At 41.3% G+C, this 17,738-nt stretch overlaps 1 protein-coding gene across 1 annotated transcript in view; it reads left to right on the top strand.

The window, feature by feature from the left end:
• slc25a21 (solute carrier family 25 member 21) overlaps nucleotides 1-17,738 on the top strand; it is a 189,870-nt gene that overhangs the window by 111,399 nt on the left and 60,733 nt on the right. The window contains exon 4 of the mRNA XM_041812631.1: nucleotides 4,999-5,082. Within this exon, the coding sequence (XP_041668565.1) occupies nucleotides 4,999-5,082 (84 nt within the window). The remainder of the gene's footprint in view (nucleotides 1-4,998; nucleotides 5,083-17,738) is intronic.

Below are 17,738 nucleotides of genomic sequence, written 5' to 3'. Positions count from 1 at the left end.
AAACATTGCATGTTAGGAACGAGCCAAGCGGTGACCTCTAGTCGTGAAAAAGTGTCCACTTGAGGCTGGCTGCAGGAACGCTGGATGTCCTGTACACAACACATGTTAAAAAGCCATTTCTTACACAAGAAGTAAACTGGTTTACAGCCTGGTTCAAAAAACCAAACACTTCCTCCAGAAGGCTGGCTTTAGTGCTAGCTTAACCAACAGGAAGTCGAGCTCAGCCAGCAGGCTCTTGTCTGCCGTTAGGTTGATCCAAAGTTTGGTTGAGACAGCGATTTCAATATGGAGGCCGCCACGGATTGGCTTCAAAAGCCGTATGAGTCTGCCTTTTGTAATCAAATGGCTGACGTCACACCGGCTTTGTCCAATTCTGTCTACAGTCTATGGAACCAGCCGATTTCTTGGATCAAAAATATTTAAAGTCCATCATACTGCATATACCATGTTCTGTCCCTCTTGTCCTATAAATGACTGGGTAATCAGTACTGGTCGCATATATCACCCATTTAAAGCTCGAAAAAGGCATCTGTTAAACCTCATTTATTATTCTGCAACCTTCTGTGCTTTTTGGTTCTCTAAACAGAGTTTGTAATTCTTGGCCCCTCAACACCAGGGCCAAGAGAAGAGGGTTGAGTGTAGTAATACTGACTCTCAGGTTTCTCTTTGGCAGTTGTCTTCTGTCTGGAGCTCGCTGTGTTATACGGGTTTCCTGCTGTCAGCGGAGTCTCCACAATCTTGCAGCATCCCCTCACATCAAAGCGGCCATAACTGTCATGGCCCTGGACCGCTCTATCACCGGGTAGTCCTGACCTAACTTTGTGGCCTGCTGTCATCTTGTCATGTCTTCTCTCCAGCTGTGGATTTGCGTCTTTCCTCTTTAGTGAAATTATGAATCATTCATGTTTAAGAAAAGTTCTGTACAAAGTACTCTCAGGCTGGTAAGTTTTATACTGCTTTATATCTGTAATACAGTTTTATATGTATGCTATAATTAAAATTAATGCCCATACATTAGCACCATAATTTCACTTAACAGCGTTTGGCAGGGGTAAAGAGACCCAAACCTAAACACCCCAAAAACATTCAGTTATACAACCACTTTCTGGAAATGTTGACAAGACTTTTTCCACCTATCCAGGCTACTTCAGCCTTACGTGGCTTTCTGAATGAACCACAGTCCACACTAACATGTAAAGTCATCTTTCAGTCAACCAGAAGGCTGTAAGGCCCAAAATATCTGAGTCTGGGTCTTTGGCCTGGCTCTGCCCACCCTGTCCTCGTGCTGTTTTATGCAGCTCTTTTCCTGCTCTTCTGCAGCAACACAGCCTGATCTCAGGTCACAGAGGTCACAGCATATGAGCAGACATCTGGACCTGCAAACCGGTCCCAACATCACTGTAGGGAAGCAGAAGAGTCAGTTTTATCAGAGCAAGAAAGAAAACTCCTACAGCTGAGAGATGTCAGAGCCCTTTTAGCAGCCAAACTTTTCCTCTCCCATCTAGACCAGAGCCTGCACCAGTAGTCTGGGTTTCCTTTAGTCTGGTATGTTTGTGGTGCTGGTGAAACCTAAGCTGGCCTTGTCCAGATCCAGCTTGGCAGCCTGTGGTGTCACAAGCGCCAAAGGTTTATCACTTCCCCTTTGCTCCCATTCTACATCTTCTTCTCCTTGACTTTATTTTCCTATTCATCTCTCCAAAGGTCTTCTTTACTGGCATGCTCCTGCTATGCTCACACACTTTTTCCTTCAAGCTTTGGCAATCAAAGATTTGTGTTCCTTATTATTTATTTTTTTCTGTTATTTTGTAGAATAAACTCCATTTTGCATAGTTGTCTTGTTGGATTAATGGAGGTTGTTTTCCTCAAAATTACTAGCAAACCAAGCAGATGTAAGAGGAAGAAATCCTAAAAATGTGGGGGTGTATCCTGCATAACACACCTAAAGGCGTGATAAGGACTACACTAAAAGATGTAAAAATAGAAGCCGCCAAGGGGAACCTTATGTTTTGTTTTTTTTTTTGTTTTACCCTTTAACTCACGCTTCGCCACATTTGCCACGTTGGTCGGAAAAGTGCTCTTAACCTTGTGTACTAATGCAATGGTCTTCTACCATCTTTATGATCCTACTCATTAAAATTAATCGTCTGGCTGTAAAAGAAGATTTCCCCTTTATGTTGCCTTCTGGATTGTCTTATGTGCTTCAGATCTTGCTTGAGAAACTGCGGTACTTTCATCCCCCTCTTTCCCCCCTCGGTGATTCAGTTTGTCTTTTCCTTCAATCATATATTTTCTCTGCTTTTTCTTTGTCAAAGCATTCCTAGAGGGAAGCATGAACAGATCAAGGCTCTCACTGTAGCAACCGGTCCAAATACACAGCAACAGACATAAATCATTGGCTTCAAACTTGGAGAAACTTGCCCTTTCTGAAATATTGTGGTTTAATAGATAGCGTTAGATAACTACCTGTTGTCGATTAGGCCATTACTTTGTTATATTGAGTGTTAAATTACATGTCAATCTGTCTGAGTTGCTATTAATATGATTTCATCTTTGCCTTATTAAACCCTAAAACTTGAAGCGAGAAAGTCATCAAACTTAGTCTGATTGCCACTGAGAGAACACTCTTCGGTTATTGGTCGAATTTATTAGAGATCTCCTCAAAAGCATGGCCTGCCTCTCTTACAAGCCTCAGCCTTTTGATCCACCAAAACCCTTACCCCCTTCATGGGTATTTTTAACACCATCATTAATGAGTCTCACCTTAACATCTCCTCCTCTAAGAGGTGACAGCCCGTCTTGTTGGTCTACAGTACAAGCCCATTACCATCGGGGTCTGGAGGCGGCCACGGCCTTGTAAGGCCCTCAAACGCTTCGCTCATGTCTATAAAACACAAGGAATGGGCTCTTGCCAGCCATTCCGCCCTCATTTACCTTTCTGACTTCTTTGTGGACGCCTCGGATTTGTACTTTTATTGGCTCCTGAGGTCAGGTGAGCATGGTCTTCGGAATTATTTACCCCAGAGTGCTTGTCTCGTTCACAGAACCCTGCCCTCGCCTTCACCCTCACCTGGGCCTGTAAAGCACTAACACAGGGAGGGAGAAGAAGGACAGAAGAAGTACTCTTGATGAACTCACAGATCTCATCACCTCTGAGTATACTGAATCTCCACTTGCTTTTGCCGATGATTGAAGGAGATGCTTGGAACGGTGGGTTTTTAGGAAGCCCAAGGGTGTTCCTTGGCTCTTCTGTCTGCAGAGTTTACGATCCACATGGCTGATTTCCAAGGCCGAGTGAGTCTGCCAAAGCCAAAGAGACTCTGTCGAGCTCTTCTTCAGCTAACCAGTACATCGTTGACAGTCATCATGAGAAAAACAAGAGCTTTTGGTCCCTACAAACACCCTAAAAAGGCATTACACCCAGGCTGACTAAAGCTCTGATTTTCCACTGTTGGTTGCTGTGAAAAAGAACATTAGCAGCTTCCTAGCCAGGGGCCTGGCGGTTCCCCCGCTGCCACGACTTCTTCTAGTCCTCCCTATTATCTCCCACTCCCTGGGCCTAGCTGTTTGGTCCCTGGCTTTTATGGCAGGGTAGTAGAGGGCCATGAGGAAATGAGGTGACCCCAGGGTCACAAGTGGAGTCAGAGGGCTGGAACCGGACCACGGCCCTGCCAACCCCACTCTCTGAGGGCCGGTTCACTCCGAGGCAAGCTAGCTAAAAGAGATAGGAGGAGAGTGGGGACAGAATCCCTTCCATCTTTGACCTCGGCATCATGTGCCTTTAATTAAGCCAGATTTGAATATGTTTACAAGCCCCAGTAGTCTTAAATCTTCCAGGTCTCTGCCCCCTTTCTGTACCCCTTATCCCAGCATCCCCCCATGCCCCAGGACCCTCTTTTTCTTCTTCTCTTTAATACGGTGTCAGACATCTATTTATTATGCTGTTTTAACTGGTTTTCAGGTACAGGTTACAAGCTACTTGGGAATCCACCAAATAGGATTTGAGGGACACCCCTCTAAGATGTTAATCTGTTAGCGATATGAAAGGCCGCCCACCCCACTAAACTCCCCCCGCCACTGGAACCTAGGGGCCCTTTATGGCCCCATCAGGCACCCGCATGGACGACTTACTGCTGACCTTGTGACCCGGCAGTTGAAGCCATATGAGGAGGGAATCTTTCTCTTGTCTCGTTTTCTTTCACTCTTTATTCACTGCTCTCAGAATCACTGATATTCTTCATTTTACAGAAATAAAACTAGCAAATTTCTTCCACTAAGCAAATATGGATAATACTTATTATAATTGCATTTCTCTGATGAACCTTCGAACTCTGCATTATATTTTTAGTCCATATAGTCTAACATGAGGTCTAAGCCATGTGTCCGTAAATAATTTGGCCTCTTCTTATCTTCTCCAAACCTGAAACTCCTCTTCTCTAACAGGCTCTATTTATATTCATTCATTCTTTCAACCTCTCCTGTGTAAAAGGTTTACACACGGCTCAGCAGCCTTTATTAGCCAGCTACCAGCATGTTTGCTATACAACAAAAACTCCTTCGACTTTCGCTCCATCATATTAAAAATTTACACGTAACTCAAGAGCTGTTACAATTGGCTTACTAGCATGTAAGTCGACTAAAAGCTTGCTCCAAAAGGCCTTGTCCCGGGGAGTTGGGTGGCTAATTGGATCGGTTGGGTTAAATAAATGTTTGAGTTCTCCCCTGTGAGGGGGGGGGCCTGGTGGTTGGAGCCTCTCATCTTTGCAGAAGAGGAAAAAACAGTGGATGAAAGAGAGAGGGGAGGAAAATAAGGAGGGAAATGAGCTCATTTATGATGAGATCAGGTTTGTTCTCAGTGATTTTTACACACAGGTGTTGAATAACGGTAATAAAACAACAAAAAACTGGACAACAGTATCAACAACATCAGGGTACAATAAATGAAGCTGTTTAATATTACATTTACATTATAAAGGTTTACTATTGGCTTTGTCTTTACAGGTTTCAGATCCAGAGAGGAACAAGTGACCCCACCAGCTACAAGAGCCTGGGTGACTGTTTCCGGACCATCTTCCGGAATGAGGGGTAGGTTTGACACAGTAAACCAAAACAAAAATCTGGTACCAAAAAACCCCCAAAACAAAATGTAGTGAGTTTGGTATACAGTCTCTTCAAAGCTCCAGTGATGCCACTCCTCATGTTTCCTGTCTGCAGGGGGGGATATCATTTTTCTGACTTGTATCTGATGTCTGATTGTCTAAAAGGCGTCTGCTGTATGGAAGCAATGAATTTAGTTTATACGTTTACACGTACCAGCTTATATTTCTTAGCACTAATGAGATGAATAAGATAACTAATTCAGATACTACAGCTTTATTTAATTACTTGAGGGTTAGGGTCTTGTCTTATAACTCTGATTCAGGCTTGACAACATTATGGTATAGTATCAAACAGTACCTCAGACGTGATACCTTAGATATGATGTGAAATTATATGATGTGGTATGATGCGCTACGGTACATTTTCTTCTATTGTTTTACTTTTTCTCCTTGTCATTATGTTTCAATGTCTTGTGTAAAGCACTTTGAATTCTTTTGTTGCTGGAATGCTAAAATAGATTAAATCATTGTGGATCTAACATCTAACATCAGTATTGACCAAAACCAGCACTGTTGACAAACAGTGGCACTGGAGAATAACGTTATATGAACAGATATGGGTGGCCAGCGTTTATTTATCCCGTCAGTTTAGTGAGTCTCACGCTAAAGAATTAATGAAAAACCATCAGTATAAAGATCTGCATCAGCATCAGTCAAGATTTAAACACCAGTTCCAGTATTAACCCTATCACATTGCATGAAAGGCAAAATTCAATACAATATGCCATGCTGTTCCATACCATGCTATTCCATTCCATATCGTGCAATGCCACGCCATGGTATTTTATTCTATTTCATGCAATACCATTCCATTCCATGCTATACCCTACCAACCATATGCTACAATACTATACCATGCCCTACCATGTCACACCATGCCGTATCATAACATGCCATACAATACCATACCATACAATACCATACCATACCACACCATACCACACCAAACCATACCATACAATGCCATACCATACCACACCATACCACACAATACCATACCATACAATGCCACACCATACCACACCACATCATACCGCACCATACCATACCATGCAATGCCATACCACACCATACCACACCATATAATGCCATACCATACAATGCCATACCACACCATACCACACCAAACAATGCCATACCATACAATGCCATACCACACCACATCATACAATGCCATTCCACACCATACAATGCCACACCATACCACACCATACCACACCATACAATGCCACACCATACCACACCATACCACACCATGCAATGCCATACCACACCATACAATGCCATACCACACCATACAATGCCATGCCACACCATACCACACCATACAATGCCATACCATACAATGCCATACCATACCACACCATACCATACCATACAATGCCACACCATACCACACCATACTATACCACACCATACAATGCCATACCTCACCATACAATGTCGTCCCATACCATACCATACCATACAATGCCACACCATACTACACCATACAATGCCATACCACACCATACAATGCCATGCCACACTATACCACACCATACAATGCCATACCACACCATACAATGCCGTGCCATACCATACCATACCATACAATGCCATACCACACCATACCACACCATACAATGCCATACCATACAATACCATGCCATACCATACCATACAATGCCATACAATACAATGCCATACCATACCATACCACACCATACCATACCAAACCACACCATACCATACCATACAATGCCATTCCATTTAATGCTATACCATACCACACCATACCATACCATACCACACCATACCATACCAAACCACACCATACCATACCATACCACACCATACCATACCATACCACACCATACCATACCATACCACACCATACCATACCATACCACACCATACCATACCAAACCACACCATACCACACCATACAATGCCATACCATACAATGCCATACCATACCACACCATACCATACCATACAATGCCACACCATACCACACCATACTATACCACACCATACAATGCCATACCTCACCATACAATGTCGTCCCATACCATACCATACCATACAATGCCACACCATACTACACCATACAATGCCATACCACACCATACAATGCCATGCCACACTATACCACACCATACAATGCCATACCACACCATACAATGCCGTGCCATACCATACCATACCATACAATGCCATACCACACCATACCACACCATACAATGCCATACCATACAATGCCATACAATACAATGCCATACCATACCATACCACACCATACCATACCAAACCACACCATACCGTACCATACAATGCCATTCCATTTAATGCTATACCATACCATACAATGCCATACCACACCATACCATACCATACAATACAATGCCATACCATACCATACCACACCATACCATACCAAACCACATCATACCATACCATACCATACAATGCCATTCCATTCCATGCTATACCATACCATACAATGCCATACCATACAATGCCATACCATACCATACCACACCATACCAAACCACACCATACCATACCATACAGTGCCATTCCATTCCATGCTATACCATACCATGCCATACCATACCATACAATGTCATGCCATACCATACCATACCACACCATACCATACCATACAATGCCATTCCATTCCATGTTATACCATACCATACCATACCATACCATACCCTACCATACAATGCCATGCCATACCATAACATACCATACTATACCACACCACACCATACCATACCATACCATACAATGCCATGCCATGCCATGCCATACCATACCATACCATACCATACCATACCATACCATACAATGCCATGCCATGCCATGCCATGCCATGCTATGCTATGCCATGCCGTGCCATGCCATGCCCTTCTATACCATGTCATTCCATTCCATACCATACCATGCCATGCCCTCTCATGCCATTCCATATGATACAACGCCACTCCATACCATACTAAGGGTTGTGAATCTCTCCCTCTCAAGACATTAAGATTCGAATCTCGATTTACAACACAACAAATATTCAGAGGTAAGACATTCCAGGTTATTTATAATGGACAACATGCACAGTTGAATTAAAACTGCATTTTTGACAGCATAGCCTTGAAACAAAGCAACTAAAGGCACCTTGATATAAGGTAAAAACTGGAAACTTGGAAGTATTGGTATGTTGGTTGGGTGGTCTGATGGCTCTGAAACCTTTATGTATTTAAGATTTAATTGCCTTTAAACAACCACAGTGTCTCTGTCAACAGCCTGTGTAAATATCCTGCAGCAAGCCACTTAATGTGACTTGTCGTCATTGTACCTCATTGGATTAGATGAGATTTTAAAAGTGAAACTTTCAGACTAACTATAGACAGTCGCAGTGCCTTGCTCCCTCCTCCTCTGCCTGCTGGTGACAGGACTGTGAGACAGTGCAGGTGCAGGAGAAAGTGGTTGCCACTCGCTCTGTTTACGGCGAGTCGACAGCTTTACAGCGGATATAAAGTTGATCTGCTGTGAGGTGTGAGCGAGCGCACGTCAAGAGGCCTGCTGGTGACGGTTGGTAGTGGTATGCTGGCTGTAGCTCAGCAGACATGCAGCCATCCTGCTACTGTGCCCTCTTCACCCCACACACGGTCTTACAGGGTGAAATTTAATACCGCTGCTCCTGCATGCATTCTGGGTGTGTCCTCAGGGAGAGCTTCCAAAGAAGTCTCACACAATAAAAAGGTTGCCAATTACACAGCATTTACAACTATGAGAGCAATTTCAGTGAAGGCTCGTGAGATAAAGCCATGCTACATGTCAGAGCATCCCCGCAGACAGAAGATCCACTTTCTCTTCCACTAATTATAACATACAGTGTATTTTCACTGAGGCTGTAATTATTCCCCAGTAGCATAACACGGATTACCTCCAGGCCAAACCACTTAGTTATAACTTGTACAAATAGTGTTGGGCTTCAGTGTTGTAGAATTATTATTAAAAATAAACATCTGCAGTCAGCTGATGGCAGAGCCGAGCCAACAGCAGGCCTCATTTTCTCTCTCTGAGGTGATGAGGGAGGAAACCTGAGCTCTCAGCCGGAGCTCTGTGAATAAACGGAAGAAAAACACGGAAATGTGAACATGTATGACACATGTAAGACAACATCTTTAGGGCCTGGAAACAATAACTATACATTTTAAACTCTACCTGATTTTGAGCACTTGCAGTTATTTCTATATTTAACAACTTTTTTTCTTATTTAATCTTCCAAACCTAAGAAAAATCAGCCTTTATTTCCTGGTAGATTTCTACAGGCATGAATCTGTCCCGGTATTTTTGGTGAATAACAGTGAATTTTGGCAGATGGCTGTTCAACATGAGTCTGGATCTGCCTCAGGTTTTCTCAGGACATTTCTCCTCACCAGTTTAACTTTATTAATGATGCTTAGTGCTGTGCTTATGGTGGATTAGTGCTGGGTCTTTGTTAATACTATAACAAAGAGTACAGTCTAGACCTGTTCCTTTACCACAGTGTTTGAGGAATCTTTTGTTTTGTAATGAATTGGCTCTATGCAATATGTCTTTAGTCAACCAAAGAAGAACTTGGTGGACTGAAATCACACCCACACACTGCCCAGTCAACGAGGTTGAAAAAAAAGGACCAGCACATTAATCTCTGGATCAATCTAATCAGAGGTAGTATTTTACGTTGCTCTTATTGCACCCTTTTGGTAGTGTTAATAATCTTAGAAACAAACACAGCAGGCTTTTTGTAGCATGATAAATTACTTTCACCCACTATATTGTGTTGAAATAACAACTGAGCCAGAGCAGATCAGCATGCATGAGCATGTAGACCCCGTTCGTATGATTTAAATGATCACAGCAAAATAACTGTTTATAATTGTAGACAAAATAATGTTAAATCATTGCTTTGTTTCTTATTTATAGTAATAAAGTTTGCATGGCTCTCTTTTTCAGCCTGAGCTGTGTAATATCTGTACATAAATTCTGTCCCAGCACCATATGATGTTCATTAACTGAGATGAACTAAGAAAAGTCAGCAGGTCAGGACCATAGACTGTAGAAAGAACTGGACAAAGCCTGTGTGACGTCAGCCGTCTGCTTTTGAAGCCAATCCGTGGCGGGCTCCAAATTTGAATCGCTGTCTCGACCGTACTTTGGATCAACCTAACAGCGACAAGAGCCCGTCCACTGAGCTTGACTTCCTGTCAGCTCAGCTAGCACTAAAGCCGTCCTTTTGGAGGTAGCCTTTGCCTGTTGAGCTATCTGTCAATCAAATGAGATGCGCCAATCAGTGCACAGAGAGGTTTTTCCTAAATATAATCTAACCAATTGTGGTACCAAAGAATTCACCGCCTGTACAGTGAGAGCAAATGAAGGCATTAGCTAATGAGACATTTTCGTTTTTTGAACCAGGCTGTAAACCAGTTTATTACTTGTGTAAAAACAGCTTTTTAACAGTTGTTCAGACGGGACTTCTGGTGTTTTTGCAGCCAGCCTCAAGTGGACACTTGATGTATTGCAGTTTACTGTCACTGTCTCGCCTGTGTTCTCTGTCTGTAACAGACACTAACATTCATTTTTAATAAGCCTATGAAAGAACTCAAACATATTCACGTATTACAGTGATGAATCAGGCAGCAGGGATTTAGGCAAAGCGGCGATGCCTCATTTCCACATGCGTATGGCTACAGATATAAGTCAACAGGAAGTGCATTAATTCCTGTGGGAATCTCCATAAAGTCTGACGCACCAGCAAAACTCCTCTCCTCCTTAGTATTTTTGTCTGGAATAATGCGCCCCGATGTTGAAAAAACTGAACTTTTGCGGTAGATTTCAGAGAGACCGTACAGCAGCGTGCTAGCTGACCAAGCTGCTAACTAGTTTAGCAAACAGGCTAGACTCACATTTATCAGCTTGAAATAAAATGCAGCCAGATTAAACACTTTGATATGAAATATAAGGATTTATCAGTGGATATGAAGTGCTGTAAGATCATTTTGATAGTGTCAAATATAGATTGACTGACTGATTAAATTTTATTATGTCAAGCATAAACAATTTGCCCAGCCCAAATAGACTTACAAGACACCATTGTCTTTACAGATAGACCAGAAACAAAAAGTAGATGCTCAGTAATATAGTAGACTAGTTGAAGTAGTTTCCCAAACGCTTAGTATTGAAGGTTTCCCAGATGGATGTGTGAAACAAGAGGCCGGTAGGCATGTCAGGTTGATTATTTTGTCTCTTATTGCAAACTGGATGCCAATCGTTGTATTGAAAGGAATGATTATATATTTGTAATTCTCATTCTGAATAAGAAAAACATACAAAAAAGATATCTACTGCAAAAAATGCATTAAACTGGTACTTGGACACACAATTCAGGTTAGAGAAATGTTGCACCTTCTGCAGCTCACCGACTAGTAAATCAACCAGCCATCTAGAGGGTCAGTCTTACTATGCCAAAAAAGACTGTACTTGAAAAGGTAAAAGCACATTGGACAAAACAAGCAGCATTAGTCCCAGTGTTACGTTAAGAAACTTTAATAGAATCAAATATGAAAATATTAAAACCATAGAAAATGTTTTCACATTTGGCTTGAATCTAACATGACATCATGTAGCTTTGCTGCTAAGAGTGTGACAGTGTGAACTCAGCTCACCAAGCCTTGATTGGTGCATTTCCCAACATGCCACTCTCCTTTGTGTGGGTGTAGCAGTGTGAGCCTGTGTTAAGTGTTTCCGTCTGGAGGGAAACAAAACGTCTCTATTCTCCATCATTTGTAAAGTGTGGTATCCACAGCCTGGGTCGAGACCCCGGGCACGGCCACAGGAATATGAAAAAGGTCCATGTGTTAGAGCGGAGCGCATTTGTACAGTAGAAAAACCTCTGATGTGAGGCTTGTTCAGAGGGGGGGGGCTCCAGCTGGGACCACCCATGTAAAAATGTCTACATTGAAATAAGCATGACCACTAGATTACACATGTTTCACTCCGCTGCATCAGCCATGGTTTCTATGAGGCAGCAATCATAAAGGAACAGTCAGAGATACACTTACTCACTGCTAGCCCTGATGTTTTTCCTCTTCTGTTTTTTTAAAGGATTTAACAAGATGCAGCATGTTAATTAGTGTGCTGCAGTGGGTTTTGCAACCGTTTTTACTCGTGCCAGTTGTGTCCCTTTTTGTTGTTTTTGTCTTGATGCTGATCTGAGCATAGCAGCTCTCAGACATGGCTGTTTGTCTTTCATAAAACTGTCAACAAGAAAGTGAACAAACATGTTTTACCAAACGTCAAACTATTCCTCTGAGAGTGATTGTTGGAGTCAGACTGTAAACTGGTGAATTACATTACTACACAGTTTTTACAGTTAAGCACTTTAAAGTGTCCTGATTCACAGTTTAATTTGAAGCATGGGCCCAAATTACTGTAATGTGTTTAAAAGGACTGTAGGTCAATAAATCCATGACAGTAAAAAATGCTCCATCAATAATTGATAGTCATCCATCTCCCTGCTTCAGAGTCCATTAACATCATTTTAACTTTTCTTTGCTTTTTGTAATTGAAGTAAAAACACTAATTTCAATTCAGTTTTAGTTCAGTTTAGTTTGATTTAAAGATCATGATCATGTAAAGATTTCACTTTAATGTAAGAGTGCAAACACAGATGCATCAATAATTTACACTATATTCAGATTTCATATGTAGATTTAAAAGAAAATGAAAGTCAGACAAATATGATAATTCTTTAGTCCTGCAGGAAGTTATTGATAAGGATTAACCAGTTTTAGCCGGTCTAATTGAAAGAAATTAAGCTGTTTTTCACCTTAGTATTCTTCTATAAACTCCATCAGACAAAGAAAACCCAAATATATGATAATGTTACCTGATACAGCAGCACTGATTAGACTTCTCCTTATCCTGACATCAAATGTCGTGCTAACCCCATCAAAGTATGAGTGTTTTAACATTACAGCATCAGAACACTGACTGATGGCTGACAGTGATCCTGATACTGATATTAACATTCTCCTGTACTTTAATAAGGAAGAATTTCTTGCCCTTCACTTCCCAAACAGCAGCATTATTGACCAGAATGGTTAGTGCATAAAGCTGTCCATCATTTTGGAAAGTAATGTAATGGCTCAGATGTTCTTTGTTTTAGTGGTTTAAATATTATCACAGCTGCTGTTTAACGGTCCAATGTGGCAAAAATAGTCGTTTAATTAATATCTATTTTTCTGCATTTGTCAGGTGATGTAAACATGCATGGTTTGAAAAGATCAGGAATTAAATACCTGGTTCTGCAGCCTGTGTAGTGCTCAGTGTAAGCCAATGTACTCGTATTAAACACTGAGATGTGCCATCATTACCACCAGCACAGCTGCTAACATCACTGCATGCATCGTTGTCCCATTCATTATGAATAGCTCAAAATGTGCTGCCACTTTTTAACAGCTTTTCTCCCTTAGAAGCTAGTTGCCCTTCATTTGGAGACAACAGTAGTGTACTGCTCACAGAATAAACCTTGTGGAGTGCTGATTTGAAAAAAAAAAAAGACTCCTTAGTCAAGAACAGTAAGTGACCGGTGGAGGTCGGCAGCAGAGAGCAGAGAGCTGTGCAGAGAGCTCCACTACCATATCAGTAGGAACGAACTTCATGAAAGTAGGGCTGAAATATTTGGGATTGCAATATTGGGGGACAAAACATACATTGTATTTAAAATAAATACATAAATGACAGCAGTAATTAATTCTTTATTATAACCGATGCAGCATCAAATAGATAAAAATAGGGCTGAACAATTTTGAGAAAATCTAAATTTTGACACAGATTGAAAATATTACATGATGTGTAGCGCTTTACATCTCTGCTCCAATAAAACTATCAGACTGATATTTTAAGACGTTCCAGGTTGAAGAAATATTGCACCCTCTGCGATTTAAAAATTGCAGTAGGACAAATGGTGGTTTAAATCACGAATGTTGATTTAAATTAGATCTAAATTTGGATTAAATTGCTCAGCCTTAGTGAAAACAGAACGTACTAAAATAACATCAGTCATTTATAGTTGTGGACTTTGCTGGAGGAAGTGGAAATCATCACACAGGAAGACAGCTTTAACTCTTTTCTCCTCTGAAACACCCCCAAAACAGACTGCATCTTGTAAAACAGTGCAACTCACATTCAGGGTTTAACAGTAGATTTCTAGAGGGTCCACATCCCCGGCCACAACCTGGTTGGGCCACCTGGCCCCTTTGTCATGTCTCTATGCCCCATCTCAAATGCAAATTTGAACTAATTAATGCAAATTCAGTGAATTATTTTATCTACTTTATGGATGTCTGCCATATTATTGCATTTTCTTCTAATTTGTCTATTTAGCATTCTGGCAGTCTTTGCACACCTTGCAATTATACAATCATTGTACATGGACAGTACATATTGGTTAAAATACCTAACAAGAGCCTGTACATATTTAAATCTTAATTTTTAGATTTTTCTTAATTATATCTTTTTATATTTACTGTTTAATTCCTGCACTTTGAGAGCAAAGCTAACTGGAGTCAAATCCCTTGCTGTGTAAGCTTACTTGGCCACTAAAGCTGATTCTGATTCTGAACCACTGGCAAAGCCAAATAGTAAGGCAGTGGTTCCCAACCTTTTTTCCACTGAGCTCCTCTTTCACATGTCAAAGATGAGCGATGCCTCCCCAGGACCCACATGGAAAAAAAGTGACTTATTGCTGTCAAAAATACACATAAATTTTGTTTCGTTATCATTTAAAGCCAAACACAATAGCCCAAACTTCAAGTGTTATTAGCGAAAGACCTCAGTATGAATCATTGTATGGGTTTTATCGTGATTTTAGGTAGTTGGAGTGAACCTAAGAGCAGACAGCACCCCCACCCCCAAAGGGGTCCCAGACCCCAGGTTGGGAACCAAGGGTCTAAGGAAATACACTCATTCACAATTATTGAATACAAAAGAAAACACGAGAGTGCAGTCAACGGGGATGAAAATGTAAGCTATGGAGTGAAAAAGAGATTTGAATATCACATTTAAAGATGTATGATAAAGACTGGTTAGTGCTGTGTAAATACAGACCAGTAAATGTAAAATCAGTGAAATCTGCTGGTTGTTCTGCATGTTATCAGTCACAAAGTCAAGGTTACAGAAGACAGTGGTAAGTGAAAATATTTGCAGATGAAGCATGCCGGCTGTTTACATGTTAAAATGTTCCCTTGGGTAGCTCAGATTTCCCACAGATTTCCACACAGCACTTCTGTGAAATAAGCAAACATGCTGCAGACAATGATTTTACTCTGGAAGGGCTTTTTTTTTTTACCATAGCAATGATAAAAGTTTCTGCAAGTGTTACTTAATTTAGTGTTAGGTCAGAATCAATATCAGCTGGTTTATTGAACCAGTCGTGTCTGTGTTGGTCTGTCTTCTCCAGATGGATGGAGGCTGTTAAAAAAGGAAAGGTTTATGAAAATGAAAGACAAATCATTGACACAAACACACGCTCTCCCTATCCCTCGCTGTGTGTCAGGACCACATTTGTTTAAAAAAGCCAAAAAGGGACTTAGTGTGTACTTTACATTGGAAATCAAATCAGGATTCAAATGACGGCCACTCACTGGAGGCCATATTTGTTCTGTAACAAATTTCACTCCCTTTTCATCACCTGGCGGCTGCCCAGCCTGACCACACCCGGGAAATCTGTGGCCACTATTTGCATGGACAAAGAGAGCAGAGGGAAAGCTCTTCCGTCTGCCTGAAATAACTTATTTACACAAACAATAGGAGCGATGGATTTGAAGAGGAATCTTCCTCAGCACTAATCCCTTCCTGCAGCATTATTATGATGATGGCTCGGGTCTGCTTGTTACTTCGGGTGTGGGTTAAAAAGGTCGGCGCTGTCACCTGATGACAAGTGTTTAGATAATTAGTTTTGGTTCACTGCGTTTTTTGGACGGCTGTGGAGGTTTAATGGCCCGTCCTCAGGTTATATTCACCTGAAATGTGTGCCGGCAGCAAAAATATTTACACTCGGACCAAATCAACCAAGATCATCTCTGTTGACTTGTAGAGAGTGTTGTCACAACAGAGCTGGAGCCGCTGTTCACAGGATACAGTCGGTCACGTCACCTTGTCCTCTTTGTCCACAGACCTGTGTGCACTATCAATATTCCCTCCCTCATGTTTCTCTGTAACCTGAAGGCCGATGAGAGGAAGGGGGCCCTCTTTATAACGGCCATTAGAACATTTATGGACACTTCACTGTTGTTGACTCTAATTTTCTAACTTATTTTTTTAGCTTTTATGTGTGTTTATGATTATCTATTAGAGACCAGTGTATCTCTATTTTATGGAGTTATTTTGGTTCACATTCTGATCTGGATGGCTTCTGTTTGACCTCTGTGTAACACAACCTTGACCTCCTCTCACAGGTCATTAGTTAATTGTGTTTAGAATGGACAAGGGTGGAGATCATGGATTTAATTTATACCTATGTTACCAGGCACATGCTAATTAGTGCCAGAAGATGGTGATGGATGATGTTCTGTTTGTTTGTGTTTCTCCTGTTTAAAGAATTAGACCTGTTGTACCTGTTTCACTTTGAGACAGTCCCCATAAAACAACATTTAGGAATGAGAGCAGAGAGGAAGATCACTGCTGTCAGGACGCTTGGATATCTTTACCTGCCAGGTGTGTGTTTCAGCTAAAGACACTCCTTTTCTACATATTTTTTGTTGCCTTCTAATTTCCCAGGTAGGTGTTGTCTGATTAGGAATGACGCTTAGAATAAACACATTGACAACAACTAAGTTAAATTATGTGATCAACAACTCGGCTGACCTCATCTGTCTGACCTGCTGTGAACTTCTCAAGTTCAGACTTGCAGAGCAGTCCTCCCATATTTTCACTGAAATGAAGAGTGAGGGAAATGCACATGTATGCAGTTCTCCAGTGATTGTATAGAAACATGCCTTTTGCTCCATGCCCTCTTTACTAAACAGAAAACATATTACGATCTAATTTCATCAAAGACAGCTCAGGACACCTCCATGATGCTCATGACAATAATAAAAATGAACATAAAGGCTCTCAGTCCATCTTTAAGATCAACTAGAACGTTCTCTCTCGTTACTTTCCTCTGATTCACCAACTTAACATAAAATGTCGTGTTTAAGAAACACTTTTAAATTTAGATTTCCATCACTGAAACCAGTGTACTACTAACCTTTGACCATATTCAGTGTTGTATTACAAAGTGTTGTTCGCCTGCCTAAAACATGAGGGGATACACAGTAAAGCAGACCACACTGGCTGATGTTTTCACAATGGGTTTAAAATTCAGGTGGCTACCTGAAATCTTCTTCAGGTGCTTTTTCACATTCGTGCCTCACAGCAGGAGACTATTCCTGTCAGACAGAAGGAGGGGAATTCTCCTGAGGGACAGGAAGAACGACAGGAAGTAGCATGATGCAACAGAGACCAATGATATGATCATGTTTGCTTTTATATCAATCAATTGTTTGACTT

This window comes from Cheilinus undulatus, linkage group 18 (assembly GCF_018320785.1).
Source record: "Cheilinus undulatus linkage group 18, ASM1832078v1, whole genome shotgun sequence".
NCBI lineage: Eukaryota > Metazoa > Chordata > Actinopteri > Labriformes > Labridae > Cheilinus > Cheilinus undulatus.
The sequence above is the reverse complement of the archived record's forward strand: the minus strand, read 5'-3'. Positions and strand labels throughout refer to the sequence as shown.